The following is a 26444-nucleotide window of genomic DNA, read 5'->3' as shown; positions in this document are numbered from 1 at the left end:
AACCGGTGCCGGCCGCGGTGGTCTAGCGGTTAAGGCGCTCAGTCCGGAACCGCGCGACTGCTGCGGTCGCAGGTTCGAATCCTGCCTCGGGCATGGATGTGTGTGATGTCCTTAGGTTAGTTAGGTTTAAGTAGTTCTAAGTTCTAGGGGACTGATGACCACAGCAGTTAAGTCCCATAGTGCTCAGAGCCATTTGACCCATTTGAACCAAAACCGGTGCCGAGACAACAATGGTGTACCATGGGGATGAACGTCGGGCTTAGAGGTGTGTCTGGACGAATAGACGTGCACTTGTTGAACAATTCACTGTCCTGATGAGCAAAGGGGCTACCAACAGTGTCTCATCAACAACCGCCCAATGAACGGTCCTCCGTAAGGATCTCTGTAGCAGCGCCTGGGCCATGCACGCATGCTGACTGCTGCTCAGCGGGGACGAAGGCTGGAATTTTCACCGCAGTATCGCAACTGGACGTCACCTGAGTGGCGATAGGTGGAATTTTCAGATGAATCACGTTTTATGCTCCGGCGGACAGACGGCCATTGGCGTGTGTGGCGCGAAAAGTCTGAAAGCAAAAACCCTGCAAATATCCAGGCCGGAGGAGGGAGCGTTATGGTCTGGGGATTGTTTTCGTCATTCTGAAAGACACAATGGATCCAGAAGTGTGCATCTTTCTTTGGGGACCATGTCCACCCCGACATACAGTTTTTCCTCGACACAATGGCATTTACCAGCAGGACAATGCAACGTGTCACACAGCTCGCAGTGTACGTGCGTGGTTCGGAGAGCACGACGATGACTTTACCGTACACCCGTGCCCACCAAACTCACCGCATTTAATCCCAATCTTGAATCTGTTGAACCACTTCAATCACTCTGTATCCGCCGGAGATCCGTGCAGCTGGCCACGGTACTGGAGTCGGCTTGACTCCAGATTCCTGTCGGTTCCTTCCAGACCCTCACTGACTCTGTATCTGCACGCCTCGCAGCCGTTCGCGTTACAAAAGGTGGCTACTCAGGCTTTTGACAGATGGTCACATTTATGTGATTGGGTAGTGTACATCACTCGAGTCTCTTTCCGACGTTCGATCTCGGGATTTGAACAGCAAATCTCTCCGTCCTGCACATTGTACCTCCTGCTGAAGTCTGAGCATCTCCGTAACACCCTCTAGTTTACTAAACGAACCTGTGACGAAACGAAACGGTCTTCTTTGAATCTTCCCTATCTCTTCTATTAATGCCACTCTGTAATGGTTCCAGACTGAAAAACAATACTCAAGAGTCGGTCAAACGAGTGTTTTGTGAGCAACCTGTTTCATGGATGAATGACATTTCCTTAAGATTTTCCTAATGAATCTCTGTCTGACATCTGCTTTTCCTACAGTTTGTCGTATGGGGTCATTCCACTTAGGGTCACCCTGGATGGTTACTTCTAGGTATTTGCAGTAGTTACTGTTTTCAAATACTTGACACCAAAAGTGTAATCGAACAGTATTGGATCTATTAATGCGCAGCACGTTTTATTTATTTACGTTCAGGGTCAGCTGCCAGTCCCTGCGCCAGTCATCGATCATCTGCAGGTTTTCCTATCCTTCGCTACAGTCTTCTAGCGTTTGCATGCTGACAACAGCTCAGTCCACAACTAGTTTCTCGGAGCCTTCCACGTTGCCCACTACGTCATTAGTATAAACTATAAATAGTAACGGTCCTATAACACTTTCCTGGCGTACTCTCACAATTACCTTTACATTTGTCGACTTCGTTCCGTTACGAACGACGTGCTGAGTTTGATCTGCAAGCGCGTATTTTGTTCATTAAACTACAGGGCGGAATATTACCGAATGCCTTCCGAAAATTGAGGGACACGGTGTCAACCCGAGCGCCTTTGTCTACGGCGCTGTGTATCACATGGACGAACAGAGCCAACCAGATTTGTCAATATCTCTGTTTTCGGAATCCATGCTGATTTTTATAGAAGAGATTTTCGTTCACTCCTGAGCAGTTTCAGTTTCTCTATTCTGCGATCTCTTCTCTTAATATCTGCAATTTCGGCATTCGTGCGATGACTGAAGGAATGAACCGTATTACAGTCTTCCGCAGTGAAACAATGTCGGAAGACCGAATTTAGTATTAAGGCCTTCTTTCTGCTTCACTGCCTGTACGGTCACTGAGCAACTGAACAGATGATTTCGACCTCCTTACTGACTCTACATTAGACAAGAACTTCTTAGGATTTTTAGACAATTAGTTTGGTAAAATTTTTAAAAAAATGACGACGCTTTTTTGTTATTTACGATGCTTTTCGCACCGTTCTCCTCATCCTCATTTTCGCTTCATTCAGCTTCTGTTTGTCTACCACACTCTGACTTCAGAGATGAAGCTCTCTTTCCTTTAGTAACAATTTTCTAACACAGTTATTGAAAAATGGTAGGTCTTTTACGTCTCTCGAAACACTTCTCAGTACGTAATTGAACCAAAGCTTATTGTACAATGCAACTGTTTTTTACTCATTTGCGCTCCACGTCTTCGTCCTCAGAGCTGAATATTTTATGATAGCAACTTAAGAACCCTGCAATTTGTCTCCTGTCGCTGTTGCTAACCAAAATAATTTTCCTATCTTTTTTTGACATTCCCTGTAATACCCGTAGTCACTGATAACATCGCAGCCATGCGATCACCAATTCCCTCTGCGGGCTTTCAAAATAACTACGCACCCTCCGACTCTGAGTTGCAATATTAAACGTTTTGACTGGTTTCGTTGTCTAGGGGTTGAGATACGTAGTTGCCGCATTACAAGCCAAATACTGCTGAGTCTACAGTATACAATATGAATATACTCATAAATCTAATGGTCTAAGGTTCCTATCACTCGGCGAATTAATATAGAAATGTATAAATGAAAGATTACAATTAAATAAAATCTGCAGGTACTACCTTTACGACTTTAAATGATGAGTACTATAGTAGAAGTACTTTTGAGAATATTTCTGCAAAACACTTATTGGTGTCGATCGTCTAGCAATTAAATAAAATAAACGTTGAATAACAGGTAAACAATAGATTCCTACAGCACGTAATTAGTTGTGTACAACAACACAGCTCGCGAGATATTCACTTCTAAACGCATATTACGTCTTCACTGGAGAAGCCACGGAAATCTCACAAGTGCACAAGTCGGCATTCCGAAGCATTTCTATCTCCACACTCTCCAAGTCTCTCTCCCGCGACTCCCCGTCCGTCCCCACCAGCACTTGCCGTGTCGTGTCCCGTACTCCCCGTTCAGGAGCGCTGTGATTGGCTAGAGCGCTCGCGCCATGTCTTCAAACCCACGCACCCACACACATATTTAAGCACATACGAAACACTGGATTTACATATAACTACTTGAAATTAAATAAATATTCCTACGGCTGGACCATAAACATGCTCTAACACACATTATTAAATACATAAGCAATTACATATACATATATCAAAAGACAAAAAGAAAAAGGGTAGGCCAGGAGCCTAATGTCTCTGTGCTTTTTAAAACACAGTAAATAATTGACCAGTTTCTTCATTAAAAGCACATATCTGATACACTATTAGCCATTAAAATTGCTACGCCAAGAAGAAATGCAGATGATAAACGGGTATTCATTGGACAAATATATTATACTAGAACTGACATGTGATTACATTTTCACACAATTTGGGTGCATAGATCCTGAGAAATCAGTACCCAGGACAACCACCTCTGGCCGTAATAACGGCCTTGATGCGCCTAGGCATTGAGTCAAACAGAGCTTGGATGGCGTGTACAGGTACAGCTGCCCATGCAGCTTCAATACGATATCACAGTTCATCAAGAGTAGTGACTGGCGTATTGTGACGAGCCAGTTGCTCGCCCACCATTGACCAGACGTTTTCAGTTGGCGAGAGATCTGGAGAATGTGCTGGCCAGGGCAGCAGTCGAATATTTTCTGTATGCAGAAAGGCCCGTACAGGACCTGCCACATGCGGTCGTGCATTATCCCGCTCAAATGTAGGATTTCGCAGGGATCGAATGAAGGGTAGAGCCACAGATCGTAACCCATCTGAAATGTAACGTCCACTGTTCAAAGTGCCGTCAGTGCGAACAAGAGGTGACCGGGACGGGTAACCAATGGCACCCCATACCATTACGCCGGGTGATACGCCAGTATGGCGATGACGAAAACACGCTTCCAATGTGCATCCACCGCGATGTCGCCAAACACGGATGCGAAGATCATGATGCTGTAAAGAGAACCTGGATTCATCCGAAAAATGACGTTTCGCTATTCGTGCAGCCAGGTTCGTCGTTGAGTACACCATCGCAGGCGCTCCTGTCTGTGATGCAGCGTCAAGGGTAACCGCAGCCATGGTCTCCGAGCTGATAGTCCATGCTGCTGCAAACGTCGTCGAACTGTTCGTGCAGATGGTTGTTATCTTGCAAACGTCCCCATCTGTTGACTCATTGATCGAAACGTGGCTGCACGATCTGCTACAGCCATGAGGATAAGATGCCTGTCATCTCGACTGCTAGTGATACGAGGCCGTTGGGATCCAGCACGGCGTTCCGAGTTACCCTCCTGGATCCACCGATTCCATATTTTGCTAACAGTCATTGGATCTCGACCAACGTGAGCAGCAGTGTCACGATACGATAAACCGCAATTGCGATAGGCCATAACCCGACTTTTTTCAAAGTCAGAAACATGATGGTACGCATTTCTCCTCCTTACAGGAGGTATCACGTTTCACCAGGCAACGCCGGTCAACTGCTGTTTGTGTATGAGAAATCGGTTGCAAATTTTCCTCATGTCAGCACGTTGTAGGTGTCACCACCGGCACTAACATTGTGTGAATGCTCTGAAAAGCTAATCATTTGCATATCAGAGCATATTCTTCCTGTCGGTTAAATTTCGAGTCTTTAGCACGTTATCTTCGTGGTGTAGCAGTTTTAATGGCCGGTAGTGTATTAACAAAGACATAGAGGAATCAATATTTATAAGCATGCTGCTACCGTTTTTTTGTGTAACTGTGGAGTACTTATGGCCTGACGCGATCGATAGTAATCGGCCACTTTGACCTCCAATAACTCATGTACTATTTAAATTACATGCCTGTAATTCATACCAATTTAGGTTTATACTAATAGCTTTCTAAAGGAACAGCGATTGACAAAATCGGATGGAGCGTTTATATTTTGAAAATTCGTTGCTGGGTGTTACTTGTATAATTTACCATAAGATACTTAATTTTAAATTAATAAAGATATTGAAAATCTGATTACACCATCAATACCGTCGTGAAAATAATGGTGATATACATTTTTCTTTTTGAGGTATCATGATTCATCTAGCTACTATTAATTTCTATACGAAGTGTGAAAGTTTTCTTAAAGTCCGCCAACTTTGGCACTCCCCGGCACAGAGGCCTCCTTCATCGACACAAAGCACCGTCCTCGCCACAGCGGAATTCCCAGCCGCGCGGCCGATGGACCACGTGCTGGGCTCCCCTCTCATGCGGCTACGTTTGCCACCACGTATCTGCTGCCGGGCCCCGGCTCTGACGAGCGTCCAATGCGGCCACGCCCACTTAGAATATTTTCAGGGCCCCACAATTCGCCCGTTACCTCACACCTCACACCTCCTGCCCTCACGTGTTGGTTCGTTAACTATCGGCTCGAAGTAATTTTAAGACAAAACATCCAGAACAATCTCACACGAATCCCTTTCTCTGGTATCAGTTTTAACTGCGTGATTCTCCCATACTACAAACCATAAGATGAAGTCTCCGCCTATTACAGAAACACGATCTGGAAACTTGCATGTGTTAATCTCCAGATTGTCTCTGAAGCGTTCTGCCACTACAAATCCTGACAGAGGTGGTTTATAAAAGCATGCAATTACCTTGTTTAACCCACTTTTGAAACTTACCTTTACCCTGCCTGTTTCATATTCAGAATAATAGCCTCACAACACGCATAAAATATTCTCGGACGTCTTGTCGGGTCAGTTCTGTCTACAAACTCAAACTTTCGATGATTACCACCATTGTCTTCTTTTGGGGCAAATAACTGTCGTGTGGGCTTTTGTTTTTTCACTCCCACCTGTGCGGGGAAATGTGCGCCTGGTTTCTTTCGTGACCTTACATAGCTCATGGACGGTTTCTGATTCGCTGTCGTACGTCGCCATTACGTCATGTTGCAACAGATGGTGTAAACGTCTGATCTGGTGCCCCCACCGCTCCTGTAGGAACGAAAAAACGAGGCCAATTTCTCTGTTTCTTCTAGGCGTCAGTAGCATAGCGCGCTCCAACCCACCATAAGCACTGAAACTATTCTTGCATATTCTAATTTATGCAGCCTCTTTAATGATAGTACCTCATTATGTAGAAACCTGGGACAAATATTTTGCTTTATAAAACAGTGTTTTTTGCTCTTTATGAGGCAGTGCTCAGCAACTGCTAATTTCTGGTTCTGTACGAGTTTAAATAGCCTTTCGCTCTCTTTATTTTACTCCAGTTAACTTGAGAATTTCAAAAACTCTATTCCAGTCAGCATTGTCAAAAGCTTTCTCTAAACCTACAAATGCTATAAATATAAGTTTGCCTTTCCTTAAATTATCTTCTAAGAGAAGTCACAGCGTTAGAATTGCCTCGCATGTTCCTATAATTCGGAATCCAATCTGATCTTCCCCGATGTCGGCTTTGACCAATTTTCCCATTCTTCTGTAAACAATTATTGCTTTCATTTTGCTACCATGACTTATTAAACCAGTAATTCGGAATATTCAAACCTGTCAGCCGCTGCTTTCTTTGAAGTTGGAATTATTACATACTTCTTGAAGTCTGAGGGTATTTCATCTGTGGGATTTATTGACTTTACTAAAACTTTCTAATTCTAGGCCCTCAACATGGATTCGGCTGCAGTTAGCTGATATATTAACCTTTTACATTTCCGATATGCAAGGACGAACGTTCTCTATGAATAATGTGACTGATTTTTCTTCGATTTTGGTAGACAATTCATCACTGATCCCACGAAGGGGTTCTCTTGAACTTAAACAATAAAAATTAAAAACTCCAACTCTGTGTTTCAAAAATGAAAATGGCAGAAGTGCGTTAAGCAATATAGAAAAATGTGAAATACCAGAATGATATCTTCATCACCTTCTGAACTGTCCTGAACCAAGTCATAAATTGGAATTCTCAGGTAATAATGAAAATTTTGAAGAAGATTTGCCTCCAACTATATAAGAAAGTAAAGAAGTAGTTGAAGCCCTCAGAAACAACAAAGCTAGTAGAGAATGCTCTATTACAGTTGAACTTTTGAGTGGTCCTTGCCACATATAATAAATGAGCTAATTTTACTCTTTGAAGAAATTTCGAAAACAGAAAAAATCCCAGAGGAATGGAAAGTTGCCTTGATACATCCACTCCACAAAAAAGGTAATGGACAGGATATAAACAACTAGATAGGAATCTCTTTGATATCAGTACTACACTCCTGGAAATTGAAATAAGAACACCGTGAATTCATTGTCCCAGGAAGGGGAAACTTTATTGACACATTCCTGGGGTCAGATACATCACATGATCACACTGACAGAACCACAGGCACATAGACACAGGCAACAGAGCATGCACAATGTCGGCACTTGTACAGTGTATATCCAACTTTCGCAGCAATGCAGGCTGCTATTCTCCCATGGAGACGATCGTAGAGATGCTGGATGTGGTCCTGTGGAACGGCTTGCCATGCCATTTCCACCTGGCACCTCAGTTGGACCAGCGTTCGTGCTGGACGTGCAGACCGCGTGAGACGACGCTTCATCCAGTCCCAAACATGCTCAATGGGGGACAGATCCGGAGATCTTGTTGGCCAGGGTAGTTGTTTTACACCTTCTAGAGCACATTGGGTGGCACGGGATACATGCGGACGTGCATTGTCCTGTTGGAACAGCAAGTTCCCTTTCCGGTCTGCGAATGGTAGAACGATGGGTTCGATGACGGCTTGGATGTACCGTGCACTATTCAGTGTCCCCTCGACGATCACCAGAGGTGTATGGCCAGTGTAGGAGATCGCTCCCCACACAATGATGCCGGGTGTTGGCCCTGTGTGCCTCGGTCGTATGCAGTCCTGATTGTGGCGCTCACCTGCACGGCGCCAAACACGCATACGACCATCATTGGCACCAAGGCAGAAGCGACTCTCATCGCTGAAGACGACACGTCTCCATTCGTCCCTCCATTCACGCCTGTCGCAACACCACTGGAGGCGGGTTGCACGATGTTGGGGCGTGAGCGGAAGACGGCCTAACGGTGTGCGGGACCGTAGCCCAGCTTCATGGAGACGGCTGCGAATGGTCCTCGCCGATACCCCAGGAGCAACAGTGTCCCTAATTTGGTGGGAAGTGGAGGTGCGGTCCCCTACGGCATTGCGTAGGATACTACGGTCTTGGCGTGCATCCATGCGTCGCTGCGGTCCGGTCCCAGGTCGACGGGCACGTGCACCTTCCGCCGACCACTGGCGACAACATCGATGTACTGTGGAGACCTCACGCCCCACGTGTTGAGCAATTCGGTGGTACGTCCACCCGGCCTCCCGCATGCCCACTATACGCCCTCGCTCAAAGTTCGTGAACTGCACATACGGTTCATGTCCACGCTGTCGCGGCATGCTACCAGTGTTAAAGACTGCGATGGAGCTCCGTATGCCACGGCAAACTGACTGACACTGACGGCAGCGGTGCACAAATGCTGCGCAGCTAGCGCCATTCGACGGCCAACACCGCGGTTCCTGGTGTGTCCGCTGTGCCGTGCGTGTGATCATTGCTTGTACAGCCCTCTCGCAGTGTCCGGAGCAAGTATGGTGGATCTGACACACCGGTGTCAATGTGTTCCTTTTTCCATTTCCAGGAGTGTATATTAAGTGTTTTCTAAGATTTTATTAAGCAGGATAAAACAACACTAAACAGTTATTTAGGGTGATATCAAGATGGTTTTAGGAAGGGAAAGTCATGCTCAGATCAAATATTTAACCTCATGTTAGTAATTCGCCACAAATTACTTAATTCAAAGGACATTGTAGTTATGTTTGTGGATTTCTAAAAGGCTTTTGATTCTATTGACAGCGGAACCATAGATAAAATAATTCGAGAATTTGGCGTAAAGTCTAAATTAGCAAACCTAATCCGTGAAACAGTTATAGTCTGTAAGGTAATATTTATGGGAGAAATTTCGCCGCCTTTCAAAATAAAAACAGTTGTACTACCAAGTACCTATCAGCAACTGTTTTTAACAGTGGGTTAGAGAAAATCGTGGGAATTTGGAAAGAAAACTTATTGAACTCAACATTTCGCCGATAAGGTTTGGAAGAGGAAGCAAAAAGATTCAAATCAAATGTCTCCATTTGCAGATGATTTCGCTGTACCTTCCGAAGATGTGGTATCTGCGGTAACTTAAACAATTCTCCTGGAAGAAATAGCCAGGACATTGGCTAAAGAATTTCTGCAGAAAAACCAAAATTTTTAACAAACGTTAAGGATGCTCCAAAATTCCTGAAAATAGATACTGGCCAAATAGAGAGGGTAAAAAGTTTAAATACCTAAGGGAGATAAATCTGCAATAGAGAAATGGTTGCATAAAATGGGGAGAGCATATGGTATCACCAAAGATCTCTATAGTAAAATTTACTTATCCAAAAATGAAAAAATAGGGCATTACAATACAGAAGTGAAGCCAGAATGCATATATGCAAGCGAATTCCTGACATTAAACTATAATTCAGATAAATTGGAAGTACTAGAAAGGCGAATTATAAAGAAAATATTAGGACCACAAAACTCATCAGAAGGTTGGAAATTACGAAGTAATGTTGAAATATAGCAAAATATAGAAAATATTTCAAAATTAATGAGAAAAGAAGACTCGTGTTTTTTGGACATTTATTTCGAAAGCAAGACAGTGGATTAACTAATAAGGTTTGAAATATTTGTGGGGTAAGAAGCCCACAACAAGTTGGGTCAACGAAGTAAAAAAAGAGTTTGAAAGAAACAAAATAAAAACAGAAGATATAAGAATAGTAATGTCTTTCGGGAAAAATTATTGAAAATGGAAGGATTCCAAGGCAGGGTAGTTAAAAAGACTGCTTCAAAGTAGTCTGAAGACCGAAAGAAGAAACCTACAAACGTACCGAGTGTATAGTGGCTTTGTTTCCCAGCCTGCCTCCTATTTTCCTAAGGGACTCTATTACCCGACTAACGTTACAGCTTCCAAGGAGAAAAACCTGTCCTGCTGTGATTGTTCTAACATGGGACGAAACTCGGCCTCTGGCATCGAGGCATCCCGTTCCGGCTGAGATATGTTGCAATCACTGGGCTGCACATCTTACCTGTTGCTATGGCTTCAGTGTTGCAGCCGTGCGGCCAGTTCCTGCTTTCGCTTTCCGCTCAAACAGGAGAACGCACCGTAGTACGCCACTTATTCTCGAATGAGGACAATGCGCATCGGAAGACAATGTACCGAAAGGGTAGCGGGGATATTCCAGTGGCATCAGAGGTGTCTCAACTTCCGCCAGTTGTGTCCCATAATTGCAGTAGCTTAGGACAACAGGGTGGCCAACGCTGCTTATAAATGTCTCCAGACAGCAGTAGATTCTCATTGCATCCGCACACCACAAATACAGTTTCTGAAAAGTGTCTTCACAGCTCTGCGCATTGATTGTGGTTCTACACCCGAGGAACTCGACGAGCTGAGAAACATGCTGTTGCACGATAACGCCCGCCCCAACACTGACAATCGGACGAAGGCTACGCTTCGGCAATTTGGTTGGGAAATACAGCAAAATCCTTCGCATAGCTCGGATCTTTCACCGCGTGATCTTCACATCATTGTTGACCTGAAGAAATACATGCGTGGACGTCGGTTTCAGACGTACAAGGTAGTGCAAGAGTGGGTGCAGTTGTGGATCCGTCAGAGGATGATCGCGTTCTACGAAACAGGAATTGATCGTTTTGTCTCCCAGTGAGAAAAATCTCTTAACGCTTGTGGTGGTTACATTCCATGGTCCCGTTGTGGCGAGTGTTTGGTTTTCATTTGACTGTCCCTTGTATATTGAAGGCCAATAGCTCGTCCTAGCGCCTTTGTGGGTTTTCCTGCATTTTTTTTAGTCTTGTAGCGTTGCAACATTCACATAGGTAACAAAATAGTTCGCGAACAGCTTCACTCCTCTTCCGACATTATCTATTAGATCATTTACAGATACCATGTACAGTAACGCCCTTATATAACTCTCTTGGCGTGCTGCCGTATTTACTTTGGAATCAGTTGATTTCATCGCGTTAAAAAATGATATGTAGAATTCTGAGATTAGACAAGCTCACGTTTTGTTCCCTAAGTAAGAGTATGAACTGCACTAAATGTCTTCCAGAAGTCGGAGGCCACGGCACCAATCTGCTTACGGCGCTCTAGATCTCGTGGACGAACAGAGTGGGAGGAGTTTCACAAAATATCTGTTTGCAGAGTCAATCTTTATTACTGTAGATATAATTACATGCATCTCTCCAACTATCCGCCTTTCAGATGGAAGTGGCGTGCGCCGTTTCCGAGATACTTGGTGCCCTTCGTTGGTACAGCGACCTATGATAAATTTCGAATAAAATGGCGGCGAGTACCTTTGTAGAATCTGCCTATAATCATACAGATACCTTATGATGTACCGATGTCACTACTCTACTGAGAAAGCTTAGTTTATTATCTATTTCACTACCAGTTATCTGAACATCTTCAATTTCGGCGCTCGTGTGGTTATTGAAAGGAGAGGCCGGCCGGAGTGGCTGAGCGGTTCTAGGCGCTTCAGTCTGGAACTGCGCGATCGCTACGATTGCAGGTTCGAATCCTGCCTCGGGCATGGATGTGTGTGATGTCCTTAGGTTAGTTAGGTTTAAGTAGTTCTAAGTTCTGGGGGACTGATGACCTCAGATGTTAAGTCCCATAGTACTCAGAGCCATTCGTATTGAAAGGAGAAACCGTCTTACGACCTCCCACATGGAAACAATTTCGGAAGACCGAATTCTGTATATTTCGGCCTTCTTTCATGTTCCGGTGCCAGTATGGTCACTGAGTGACTGAACACGTCGGAGAACAAGCTGTGAGACCGAATGAGGCAGATCATCTGAACTAGAGGGAATTTGAAATATATTTCCCATATGGGGGTCATCGGCGGTGTTCTTGGAGACAGAGCATGCAGTTGTAGCCCAACACCTGTATGAAACCGCCGTCTTTGAGCTCAAACTGGCTTTTTCAATTTTTGCTGGGCTGGTAGAATTTACAGTTGCCCAATAAATGGAAATCACGTATTGATTACACACTATCTTTGCAAACGTATGATTAGCAAGATGGATTTTTGATTAACAGAATCCAATAAGCTATACTGGTGGGCGAATGTTCAACACAAACAGAAGTTGCATCGAGTATATCCTAAGGAAGCGTAATTGTAATTTTGTCAATATATATAAACGATTTATTAGATTGGATCAACAACATTATTGGTTTCTTCTGTCACGAAGCTGCTGTCTATAAAAAAGTGCCGTACAGACTCTCGACATGTGGGCAGATGCAGACAATTTCACAGAGTTCCACACTCAAGTTGCCATGCAATCGTGACTTACTTAGATTCATAATCCAAAAACGGCCTTTCACACAAATATGTCGATCGAAATATTGTAGCAGTATTGCAACCTCATTATGGAGGCATGAAAACTGTACCTGAAGAAAGCAATGTAGACTTCTTGTACAGTTTTAAAGTAAAAAGATGTTTCATTAAAACTGGAATTACCTTGCAGGTCAGTCACTTACATCTGCAGACGCAGAGGGGCGCTTTCAACTGAAACGACAGACGGTTTCGAAAAAGTTGTAAGATCGACAGTGTGTATAAAACCTTTATGGATTCTTCAAACCTCGCGTTTTCTTTAAAGCCAGTGAGATTAGGGAACTGGACTATTTTGTCAGAATGTGCCCCTTCTACAACGCGGTTTTCTTTTTAAGTGCATCCCCATAAAATATGAAAGAAGTTACCTTGCAGTATTTTAATGTGGACAGTGTGCAGTCCAGTCCACTTAAAATGCGAGGTCAGCAATCCGTTCCGGATGTTCCAATTTTCGTTCTTGCAATTCCTTTTCCTTCATAAATTCAACAATAGCGAGCTTTAAATCGAAAAATCATGTCAGGCTCCCCCCGTAATTTAACCAACGTACTTGTCGGTAATATACGAAGTCTCCATACTCTTCGTTCAGTTCCATTGAAAAGTGTTGCAAGTAACAATGGAATAATGCGTCCGACATCAGAAATTTTGTAATTTTTTACTCTTTGATCATCAACTAGATCTTTAAATTGTTTCCGCGTGGTATTGTAATGTCGTTTCATGTCAAATACGCGGTACTCGTCGCTTATGTGAACTGAGAATTCTCATCCCTCTTTTCTGTCATTCCCAATCATTTTAAAGGATTGTGACTGTAGATTGCTAGACTGCCTCCTCTATGCAAACAACCACTGGGCCTGTAAACGAAACGTTCTTCATATCACGAAAAAATAGCGAAAGGTAAACAGCGCTGACACCGCGAATCGGCGAAAATTTTGCAGACCGAACAATGCCGGACCGCATTGCTAAATGAAATGTCGCGCTGTTCGGGTACTTCCGAGAAGTAACGAGGAAATCCGATTGACAGGCCGGGCCTGTCATAAATGGTAAGAAGGATTACAGTGAACACGGAAAAATTATCATTTTGTGCGAATTATAGCTCCCGGGTCTGGGTAGAGGTTAAGCCTGGATGGGGCCGAAATGACGAATATATTTTAGTTGACAAAATATGTAAAAGAAAAAGCAGTTAGTCGAATAAGTGAGATTTAAGCAACGCTCATTTGGCAAGTATATGAGTTCATATGAATGTACATATCCGTTGGCTGCAAAATTCGAGGGACCTGGACTCGAATCGCGTCGCCGCATGCATGCTCGAACTGTTCATGTGGTGAATGTGGCCGCTTTGTGCTGCGCAGGGCCGGTGGTGAGCGCGCTGACCAACAAGTACGGCTGCCGCGCCGTCTGCATCGCGGGCAGCATCATCGGCTGCGCCGCCTTCGTGCTCAGCATCTTCTCGCCCAACGTCAACGTCCTCATGCTGACGTACGGAGTCATGGGTGGTAAGTGCATCTCTAACCGGACGCATAGCTCCAGCCTTCCCCGCATTTCCTTCCACTTCTTACTCACGTGGCGTTACACAAAAAAAGATACTAACATATTCCGCCATCATGAAAAATAAAAGTACTGTACATCACAAACGTGGGCTTCATTTTACTGAACGTATTGCAATATTTCATATTCACCGTTTATATAAGGTCATAATAAATTAATACATTCTTCCATATCGTAGGTCATTCACAATACTCCACCGCCAATGTCTCTATAGTAAAAAGATGGGAGAACTGCATATTAATGAACATTATTTACAAGTGGAGAAGAAATACTCGCCATATACTGCGTAGCTCTGCTAAGTGGTGGCAAGCCGATTTTTTCTGGTGTTTCGATAGATACTAGCAATTTCGCTTTTGTGTTGTGTAGATGGAGTCATTCCAAATAAATACTAATCATCACTTGTTTCGTGTGACGCCCAGTGGATGTTATGTGCCACTCGATAAAGAGGTCCCAAATCAGTCTGCTGCGATATATGTTTCAATAATATGACCTCTAGCACTTATCATATCAGTAACCAGCTGTTCACAACGCCTAACTTGACCCTCCTCGTATGCCAGCTCGCGCCGCGCTGTCTGTCTGCAGCCTCCAAGTTTGCATCCTCGTTCTTTCACATCGTTAACGCGAATATCGCAATAGACTAATTTAGACCGATCTATCGAATGAGCGTATAAAACGCCATTAAATATAGAACATTTTCTTTGTAACGGAAACAAATCGTAGTGTTCCGTTCGGAGTGAGTGCCGTATGAAACACGGGGTGACCAGTATTTATTTTTTCCGACTTGGTCAACGCTTGGAAAAGCGAAACTGCAATTATCTGCCGAAAAACCAGAGAAAATGCGTCTGACGACCTTTGGGAGAGACACCTGGTATGTGTCTTGGTTATAGTTTGTCGCACCGTCTACAACCAGGTCAGGGAAACAAAGTTTGTTTACTGGTACATGAGTCCGCAACGGATATCGTGCGGTCTTGTTGAGGCCAATAAGCCGAACTCTGTTTGAAGTATTTAGTGAACTCGTGATCACCCCAGATCTAAGTGACGGAACGTAAATCAGAATCCATTCATCCTGGTTATCCGTTTCTTTTTAGATACATCACATGTTTCCTAAACATGGCATCTCATTTGTAGATGAGCGAACCCACAAACTATTCATCACTGCGGTACATCTTTTCAGTTTCCAGTTTCACACCTTTGTTGTCTATACTTTTCATAAGTGTAACATAAACGTATACTTTTAGACTGAAGTTAAGGTCAGGGTATATTGTGCTTTCGATATTGAAAACGTAAGGGACAGTGTATTAGTCAAGTTTATACTGTTTCTTCACCGTGGAAAGGAAATTGATGAAGTTTATAAATAATTTGCTCTAAGTCGTGCAGTAGTACTCCGTCTACCAAAGCTGTGTCTACAATGCGAACAGGAACGCGTTGCGTTGCGTTTGCGACTAAGAACTGCCTAATAAGTGATAAGAAAATAGTGTACTCGACAAATTATAATGTAACTCCCACATCGTTTCCGACGTGTACACACACACACACACACACACACACACACACACACACAGTACCCAGGACTATCATCTTCAGAATGATGTTTCAAAAATCTTACGATCCAACAAGATCTTTCCACAAGTACTCCATAAGAAGAAGTTTGGTGACATGGCTGGTGAACCCACTCCTCATATACGTGGTGAATACACTTCTTGTTTGTAGACGGTCATTGCCATCTTCAAGCACGATTTCTCTTGCTCACTCTTGCTTGAATCAACTAACGTAGCAATGCGAGATGTCGTCCTAAAATCTCTCGGCAGTCGTGGTGGTACAGGGGTCGGGAAGAGTGCCACTCGAAAAGTGCACAACTGCTGTACAGTATATGTTTTTCATGGTTTCTGGATGAATAAGAGCGTATTCTAGAATAAACGTGGTTCAACTATCCAGAGTAGCTCAGGGGTACAATTTATGTACAAGTAGGCTACTTCGTTCCGTCTTTTCTCTAATATGCAGATAAAAGGGCCAAAGGTTGCACAGTTTAATTCGTGATTACCGTCTTTATTCGTCAAAAACAAGCATCATCAGATAATCGTTGTCCTGGTGACAACGCATTAGGGAGTTCAGTGTTAAAAGCACCCCCCGGTACCTAGCAGCGCTTTTAAGCCCCTAACGTGTTGCTACCATAGCAGTGTTATCTGATGATGCTCGAACGAAACCGGTAACAATGAATCGAACTGTCCGAGATTTGTGATTATTTTAACTGAAAGTTAATTACAACGGTCGCTGTGTGCCCGGCAGGTGAAGGCTGCGTTTGTTCTGTCATTTCTCTGTTAGCGCCCGTCTCCCTGCGTTATCGGACAAATGTCCTGCTCTAGCAGTTGACGTTTTGGCTCATTCGCGATCTGTTTAAGTACTCTGACCCAAATGAACAATTAGACCGGGTGGAGTGTGTAAAGTGGAAATTTGACTTGGCAGTACAGTCTCCGGTGCTATGTCACAGTAGCTTGTCATTCCTCACTTGATACAATACCTCACATTAGGTTGTCTAACTAACTTTACATGTTTAGAGGCTCTTCAACAGTATCGGCTAATCACAGTGGAGTGTCGTATTTATCTTTGCTTATTCGTCTAGCTAATAGTGCCAAATTACAAACTGTAATATCATATTTAACTGCTTTGTAAAGAAATATAAAAGATCGATCAGCTCGGTGGCAGTAGACGAGCAGTTTACTACAGACATGGCTTAGCACTTAGCAGAAACGACCGAACTCTTGCGTAGGCATGCGGAAAACGACATGCTGATACATTTTCAGCAATTGAAGGTACGAATGTAGACGTGAGTGTGGACTCAAATGGCTCCTGCTGTGAAGACAGCCATCATAAATTGGGCTTATTTGGCACGCACAAAGATTTGCAGCTTGGCATTGTCCGGAGGAGCATAAGTTATCAGTAAATGACACGCACTGTGATGTTTTCAGTGTTAATTTTCCGGCCGTTTACCACTAATCTTCATCTGACAAATAGTGCCTTAGTATGGCGAACAGTCTTTGACCGTACTTCTCTCTTCTTTCAGACCTCTCATACTTTAGGAGACATGGAGTGAGGGTAAGGGTGGCTAAAAAAGGAAGGAACTCTGTAGTAAACCCTCTCACTTTTTCATTTGTAAGTCATCAAGCTGTTGGAGAGCAACTTCGAGGGCGGAGGCCATCAGCAAGTTTCCTTATTTGCTGTTTTGTCTCTACCGAAAGATCGGACCCTCATTTACCACATATCACAACAAATATGTTGAATTAATTTCCTTTTAAATGGTGGAGGAATTTCTGTAGACAGAGCGATTAAAGGAACTGCCCTTTAACTGGAGCTCACAAATATAAAACAATTGTACTTACGGAATCAGTAGCAAAAAACTCATAAGTCTAAAACGAAATATTTCTGTCATTGGTTTCCTGCATTTAATGTAAGAGCTATTTAAAGGCAATTAAAACAACGTAAATAATAACATTCAGAAAATAAATATTATGAATATACAAACACAATATAGAAAAAAATTAAATATCAGCTTACTTCATTTCTCAAAACCTTTAACCAGTTGTTGAGATAAGTTAAGACTCAAGTTAAATCTCCTTGAATGACTGATTTTAAAGATTGAACTTAAAAAATGGATTGGCATCTTTATTCTGGTTATGAGCGTAAACTACTACTGAGAAATATTTAAGCAACGGGTAACTCCTAAAGAGGTATTATTTTTTTGTTTTCGTACATTTGTTCAATAAGTTGAGAAAGGAAAATTTAGATGCCTAGCACCTATATAATTCAGTTTCTACCCTGAAAAACAGAACACCTCAATTACCAAACAGAAATAAAGTATTTAGAAGACCAATCTGTACGAGCGCGTAGTTAAGCTAATAGCTTCAGAAACTAGACGTGGCCATAAAGGGAAGGAACTTTACTTGAGAATTTATGAGCCTTGAAGTCTTAAGAAATGGAAATAATAGCATATAAAAATGAGTGGGAGTTTGGATATACTGTTTGGACCTATTCCTATTCACTCGAAGAGTGAGGATGTATATTTCGTTCTTGGCATATCCTCAACTCTCACAAATACTGACATAAGTAATAAGCAAGGTATATCAGTGAGTTGCATCTCGGAAAAGTCTGAGCGAAATCGAATTTTTCTGTAGTGGAATTATCATTAAGGCGTGACCTTAATGTTCTACTTTTCGTTGTCATCAGAAGGTCGTAGAAACAATGGAAACTGTTTTACTTATTTATCTCTACAAATATCTCAGTATCGTGACCAGTAAAGTTACTGTCAAATAATGTCATTCAGATGTATAAAACTTCCAGTTTAGTAGAATTTGTAAGATTATTTACCGTGATTCGTAATACTCACGGAAAAAAACTATAATTTTTAATTCATGTTACCATGTTTAAAACTAGTTTCATTTCTCCCTAATTTACTTATAATAGATGTAGTTGTTCCAACTGAAGTTGTTCAGTCAGGCTACAAGCCGTAAACTTCACAAATTACTTCATTCAGCTTTCATGAAAGCGCTTTGTAGCTTAAAAAGTGGTCTCTGCACTCACATCGTAATGATGATTAATGTCAAAATTATTCCACCTCTGGACGTAAAAACTCTTTTCTGACACCGTACTGTCAACATAACTCCTCAGACGGGGCTTCCTTTTCACGTTTGTTTATAGGCATTCCAAAAATTTCCTTGGGTAAACCTCCAGTTTTCCTTGTATTCTGTTCCGTAACTCAGATCACATTTTTCCGAGTCAGGAGCCCTTCTTCGTATCGTATGTAATGAATAGCCTCAAATTTTAGGAAATGAGAACTTTGAAGGAGAAGGAACAAAATACGTTTCTTATTTTTTTGCTGTCAAATGTTCAGGTATTTCAGAAAATTTACATCAGAGTCTTTTTCCGTGTCAGTGCTGAAATCCTTGACTCTTACAGCCAGGGATGATGGACAGCCCATCAGTTACTCGCCCATGCGCCTCAGCCGTGGCGCTGTTTCCTGTAGACGTCTTACACGTCGCATCTGTGAAGTGGCTCTTCAGCTATGAACGGACAGAATTACGGGACAACATTTAGTGAAAACAGTTTACATTTTGCGATGAGACCGTGAACAGTTTTCTGTGAATAATAGTATCGAAATCAGAAGATTGTTATCTCCTCTTAAACGGGCAAACACTCTAGTCTCGCCTACACGAACATACAAGATACTAGCGACCAACCCCGGTTTTGCACGTGTGGTACTAAGTACGTACCGGCGAACTACTTGTCTAGTGTCTATCGGTTAGTGACAATCGTATCAAAATCCGTTCAGTAGTTTCTGAGATTAGCTTTCACATACAGACAGAGAAACGCGGTGGTGTAAGATGTATAGATGTTTCACCTCCAATTTGACGACGAACTGAGCTCCTAAAACTTAGGGCACTTACATACAGCATTATTTTGAAGCCCCCAAGGCACAAAATTGTACTCTGGTGTGCACAAACCTGTGTTCGCCACAGAATAATGATTGTACAATCTCTCACAACACTACAGTCAAAATCTAAGACAGTGAACTACATGGTATCGACACTTCAGGCCTTAAAACCGTCTTCAAGAACATCTATCAAACAAATAATAGTGAAACGAGAACAAGACCAATAGTAAAACAACAAGGAAGGGGTAAGCAGGCGACAGTAATTTGGAGAAATGAGAGACAGCTTGATCAAGCCATGGGGATGATTTGTATTTCCATTCTAGCAGCAGCACGTTATGCCTGTCCTATAGAATGTCCACTATGACTGTAAACACACCTGCAGCACAACTTGGAACGGGAAGGACGGCATTCCTGTTGCATTTGTAGTGATGCTTTCATTCTTAGCCCCACAATGGGTTCAAAAATGGCTCTGAGCACTATGGGACTCAACTGCTGTGGTCATTAGTCCCCTAGAACTTAGAACTACTTAAACCTAACTAACCTAAGGACATCACACACATCCATGCCCGAGGCAGGATTCGAATCTGCGACCGTAGCAGTCGCACGGTTCCGGACTGCGCGCCTAGAACCGCGAGACCACCGCGGCCGGCCCCACAATGGGAGCACCGTTTTATACCGTGGTTCTTTCAGTTAGTTAGCCCCCTGCTGGGTGATGTTTCTTGTTTGGTGTGGTACATCTATTATCTTTCTTTAGGAGAAATGATGAATCTATTATACAGTGAGCTTGAGAGTCTAATTTACACTAACTACATTTGTTGTTGTTGTTGTCTTCAGTCCTGAGACTGGTTTGATGCAGCTCTCCATGCTACTCTATCCTGTGCAAGCTGCTTCATCTCCCAGTACCTACTGCAACTTACATCCTTCTGAATCTGCTTAGTGTACTCATCTCTCGGTCTCCCTCTACGATTTTTACCCTCCACGCTGCCCTCCAATGCTAAATTTGTGATCCCTTGATGCCTCAAAACATGTCCTACCAACCGATCCCTTCTTCTAGTCAAGTTGTGCCACAAACTTCTCTTCTCCCCAATCCTATTCAATACCTCCTCATTAGTTACGTGATCTATCCACCTTATCTTCAGTATTCTTCTGTAGCACCACATTTCGAAAGCTTCTATTCTCTTCTTGTCCAAACTAGTAATCGTCCATGTTTCACTTCCATACATGGCTACACTCCAAACAAATACTTTCAGAAACGACTTCCTGATACATAAATCTATATTCGATGTTAACAAATTTCTCTTCTTCAGAAACGCTTTCCTTGCCATTGCCAGTCTACATTTTATATCCTCTCTACTTCGACCATCATCAGTTATTTTACTTCCTAAATAGCAAAACTCCTTTACTACTTTAAGTGTCTCATTTCCTAATCTAATTCCCTCAGCATCACCAGATTTAATTTGACTACATTCCATTATCCTCGTTTTGCTTTTGTTAATGTTCATCTTATATCCTCCTTTCAAGACACTGTCCATTCCGTTCAACTGCTCTTCCAAGTCCTTTGCCGTCTCTGACAGAATTACAATGTCACCCATTACTATAAAATTTTCGTCTCCCTTCACTATCTGAATAATTTCTTTTATTTCAACGTACATTTCTTCAATTTCTTCGTCATCTGCAGAGCTAGTTGGCATATAAACTTGTACTACCGTAGTAGGTGTGGGCTTCGTATCTATCTTGGCCACAATAATGCGTTCACTATGCTGTTTGTAGTAGCTTACCCGCATTCCTATTTTCCTTTTCATTATTAAACCTACTCCTGCATTATCCCTATTTGATTTTGTGTTTATAACCCTGCAGTCACCTGACCAGAAGTCTTGTTCCTCCTGCCACCGAACTTCACTAATTCCCACTATATCTAACTTTAACCTACCCATTTCCCTTTTTAAATTTTCTAACCTACCTGCCCGATTAAGGGATCTGACATTCCACGCTCCGATCCGTAGAACTACATTTATTAAACTACATTTATTAAACATAAAACTACATTCTTACAAATCATTTTCAGTACGAATCAAAACATTAGGTGGGTGAACCGCAGGAATGTAATTTAGTTGTATTATGTGCCATCTTAAGCTTTCCCAGCGAATCGATTGTTTGTACTATACTCAAGCGTCCAGCCAGGTTCAGTCGTCTTTGAAACACGATATTTCGACAGCCTACCAGTAGTATAGCCGGTGGGGGGGATCCCCACTGACATAATCCAAGATGGCGGCCGAGACGTTAGCTGATGAGGCGATTGACGTCATCCAATATGGCGGCCGTGACGTCAGCTGATGATGCGATTACGTCATTCAAGATGGCTGCCTTGACGCGAGTACCATTACCCAAGATGATGGGAAAGTGCCACGACCCGCCTGATGGGAAGTTTGAATTTTGGAGGGAAATTGAATTTTGGGGGCAAGATAGGTCAATTGGGCTACCTCTACTAACCTAAGAAAATGGTGGAAAAAAGGGCACTTGGGTTACCTCCACCAACCTAAGTCACCCGACCGCCACCTCTTCCTAGGAAAGGGCGGGGGGGGGGGGAGGGGGAAGGACTCTGTCTGTGCTCGACATAAGTCTTTATTTTCAGTCTTTATTTAAACAATTAGAGGCAGTACCACCATCTAGTGTGTTCGCCATGGGGTCCTCACACGTCATCCTCTTGTAAAATGGGGGGGTGGGGGGAATTTTGAATTTTGAAGGGAAATTTGCTCTAAGAGCTTACTCCTGCAGCTGAGGGAAGTTAGTATTGTGTTGCCTCCACTAGAGGCTGCTCATGATGCCGTTCACTTCAAATGTAATTTGTTTAAATTTGTATTAATTTGTTTCAATTCGTATAAATTTGCTTACATTTGTTTAAATTTATTATCTACCTACAGCATTAGTGTCGTGTTACCACCAGAAGAGGCTGAGATATCAGTGCTTGTTGAGCTGTCGGTGTTCAATTAGCGAAATGTTCGTGCCAGACAGGGGGGTGTTTTAATAGATGTATTACATACACACATTGAGCCGAGAGTGCATCCACAGCTCACTGCATGAAGAATCGAAGCGAGCATTGATGCTTGAACATATGAAGAGGAAGAATACGGTCCTGCAAATAAATACTTTGCATTAAAGATGCATTACACAACAAATGGAAACATCTGTCTCTACTGGAACTACCTGTGATTTCTGAAACCTACATATAATGTCCCACCACACGAGAGACAACTGCCTCTCATCCACCAGACCAAAGAACTGACCATGTTCACCAGTTCAGTGCTAGAGGTCGCCACGATAGGTCACGTGATCATACAGTTCAGTCCATAGAAGCACACGTGTTTTTTTCAACTGCACGTTTGCCCCAGCCTCCTCATCCCCCCGCAAATCTGAGGTGGAAAACTGGTGGGATATGGAATCAGCCTGTTCTAGGATACTGGAGAGAGGAATGAGTGTACTTCATTATTTTGGAACAATTTATTTAGCGACAGATTTCACCTATTTTATTTATTACACTCATACAAAACAGTCAACCTGCCGGTTCTCTGGAGGGGAAAACTGGGGGAAATGGAATCAGCCCGTTCTCGGCTGCTGGAGAGAGGAATGAGTGTACTTTATTTCTTGAACAATTTATTTAGGGGCGGATTTCACCCATTTTATTTATTACACTGATACAAAGCACTCACCCTGACTTGCTAGGGGTCACAATATATAGTTTACAGACCTGGAAACCACTCGAAAATAATGCATTACACTGATTTGCAGAGACGCAAATAAGTCATAAATTATCGAAATAATTCAGTACACAGTATACAGACCTGCAAACTACTCGTACATTACCAAGATAATCCATGCAAACATGCTCACAACACTTAAACACCTGAAAATAATTCAGTGTACAAAAACTCAGTGCACATAAAAAACGCGACTCATCGGTGACTCAAACCCTGATTCTACTGGATGGAAATCCTAAGTACACCCCCCTAACACAAGGAAACTGTCCAGATGCGGGTGAGGAAGGTTAGGTTCGTGTACTTTATTTATTTTACTTGGGAAACTGATGCAAATATCCATCCTAATTAATGAATCACACAGATCGGCCCTGATTTCACAACTATATGCATAGCGCTGCACAAGAACGGCTTAAAATCGCAAAAAACTGAGAATACCATACGACTGGTTTTATCCTGCTGGGAAAATATTTCTCAATACCACTCGAAACAGCGAAAGAAACACCCGAACTCTACCTTACACCTACAAGCTGGGGGGGGGGGGGGGGGGGGGGGAGAAGTCTGGGGTGTAAGATGCTATCTTTATTCTTTTCGGTGGGAAATACGTTCAACTGACTAGATGCTGGTATTGAACAAAGAAACTGTATTACCTGCAAGCATATAACATCTATCCCTGTTTGACATCAGAGTTCACTACACACGGCCTAGTAAAAATCATCTTACAGCTCAACTAACAAAAGCCGATACACACTATCACAGCTGATGGCAAAAAATTTGTCACAGTTATAATTACACTTCGAAATTGTCGCGAAAGAAACAGCCATCGTATTGTATGGGCCACAATTCATCGCATGTACTGGGGAAAATCTTTGTCCTAGAAGACTGCAGTTGAACGTGCATCCTCCTCCATGCACAATCACAAACTACGGTATGGAGCTACTCCGCCGGCAGCCTCGTGCTGGCAGCTGCCGGCATTGATACGAATGCCCTCTGCCAACACAAAAGCAGGTGGAGTTAACTAGGAGCAAAAGGGCGACTTTACCAAATGCATCTTGGTCGTGTAATGTACAGTGGCGCACCGCCCCTAATGGCTAGGAGGCGCCGCTGTCAGAGACTAGACAGGTCCCCAACTCCTCTCGTTCTGGGGTGGAAAACACTTTCGTTTAACGTCACGTACCGCGCTTCAGCAGGGGCCGCACTCTCGTCGGAGACTCACCAGCCGTTCCGCGCTCAATTATTTAACATCTGCTATACTCCTATAGCAAAGCAAGTATTGATAAAACATTTGCGGCGATAATAAATCTCCTGTTTCCACGAAAGTTTTCATTTGGTTTTATGAACAAAATCGGTATAGTTCTTCGCGTCCGCAGCTCGTGGTCGTGCGGTAGCGTTCTCGATTCCCGGCGGGGTCAGGGATTTTCTCTGCCTCGTGATGACTGGGTGTTGTGTGATGTCCTTAGGATAGTTAGGTTTAAGTAGTTCTAAGTTGTAGGGGACTGATGACCATAGATGTTAAGTACCATAGTGCTCAGAGCCATTTGAACCATTTTGAGTTCTTCGCGTGCGACTGCACTCGCTTCTCATTATTTTCTGATGTCCAGCGAAGTGTACCGCCACCAATCACAAATGATCACCAGAGAGAAACTTATCCCATCTGCAAAGACATTTACGTGGAAACTCGAAAAAACGAAATAGAGGAAACAGATATTTCCACTGACGTCATGGGAGCCACCTTGGATGACGTCAATGGCGTTATCAGCTGACATCGTGGACGCCATCTTGGATGATGCCAGTGTTGTAGCACTCCACCGGCTATAGTACTGGTACCTTGCCATCATATTCGAGTGATACCTGCAGAATGAGTGTCTCCGCTTCATCCCGCCTGTTGTATACTGTGGTCTCTCCCCATGCCTTCCGTTCACTATCCTTTCGCACGACACCTCAGGTGCTGTGGTGAACGCACGGCATCGCCAAATGCTGGGCGCGAATCTCGGTCCTCAGTGCTTCTGTACCTCCAGTCAGATGCGGAAATGGCTCTAGGCTGAGGATGTGATTTTAATTGGCTGAGCGCTTGGTCTTAAGCTTTGCTTAGGGTAGAGCACCAGCCTGCGTTGGTCAGCCTCCTCCAGAGCATAGTCCCAAAACGATGAAATCTGCCTTAACATCTCCGTTTTTTTCATATTTCATTGAGTCCCCTGTAGTTTTGCAATGTTCTGCAACCCGAAGATTTTGTTGATTGCGTATGTTCAGTGCGTCTTTTGTACTCCTTGCATCTGTCTTTAATTGTTCGAACAGTCTGCTCGATATATGCCTTCGTGCATTTACATGTAATACGACAAAGAGCCGGTTTACAGAGCTCCTAGTCGTTTTCCACCGTACCTAGTACTCCTTGCGTTTTCGGAGGTGGGCGGAAAATGCATTTAATGTTACGTTGAGCCAGGATTTTGCCGATTTTATTCGATTCTTTGCCGGAGTACAGCAGAAGCGCCGTTGTCTTATCCTCTTCGCCGTGTTCCATTTGCTCGGTGGGAGACAAATCAGACGTGCTGCTAGGTAGAAGGAACAGACCCAGCCAACAGAACACGACGAGGAGGATAAGACAATGGCTTATCTCCTGTACGTCGGCAAAGAATCGAATAAAATAGGCAAAATCCTGTCTCGACGTAACATTCAATGCATTTTCCGCCGGCCTCCGAAAACGCGAGCAGTACTAGGTACGGTGAAAGATGACTTGGGGTATTGTAAACCGGGTCTTTGTCGTATTCCAAGTAAATGCATGAAGACATACATCGAACAGACTGTTCGAACAATCGAAGAAAGATGCAAGGAATACAGAAGACGCACTGGACGTACGCAGCCAACAAAATCTTCGGGTTGCAGAACACTGCAAAACTACAGGGGACTCAATGAAACATGAAAAAACGGAGATGTTAAGGCAGATTTCATCGTTTTGGGACTGTGTTCTGAAGAAAGCTATTGAAACTGGAATGGACTGTAGGCTGATCAACGGAG

At 43.2% G+C, this 26444-nt stretch overlaps 1 protein-coding gene across 3 annotated transcripts in view; it reads left to right on the top strand.

The window, feature by feature from the left end:
* LOC126297533 (monocarboxylate transporter 3) overlaps positions 1-26444 on the top strand; it is a 772480-nt gene that overhangs the window by 642636 nt on the left and 103400 nt on the right. For all 3 annotated transcript variants that reach the window (XM_049988443.1, XM_049988442.1, XM_049988444.1), the window contains exon 3: positions 14060-14203. In XM_049988443.1, the coding sequence (XP_049844400.1) occupies positions 14060-14203 (144 nt within the window). The remainder of the gene's footprint in view (positions 1-14059; positions 14204-26444) is intronic.

This window comes from Schistocerca gregaria, chromosome X (genome assembly GCF_023897955.1).
Source record: "Schistocerca gregaria isolate iqSchGreg1 chromosome X, iqSchGreg1.2, whole genome shotgun sequence".
NCBI classification, from domain to species: domain Eukaryota; kingdom Metazoa; phylum Arthropoda; class Insecta; order Orthoptera; family Acrididae; genus Schistocerca; species Schistocerca gregaria.
This window is presented reverse-complemented; position numbering and strand designations above follow the sequence as displayed.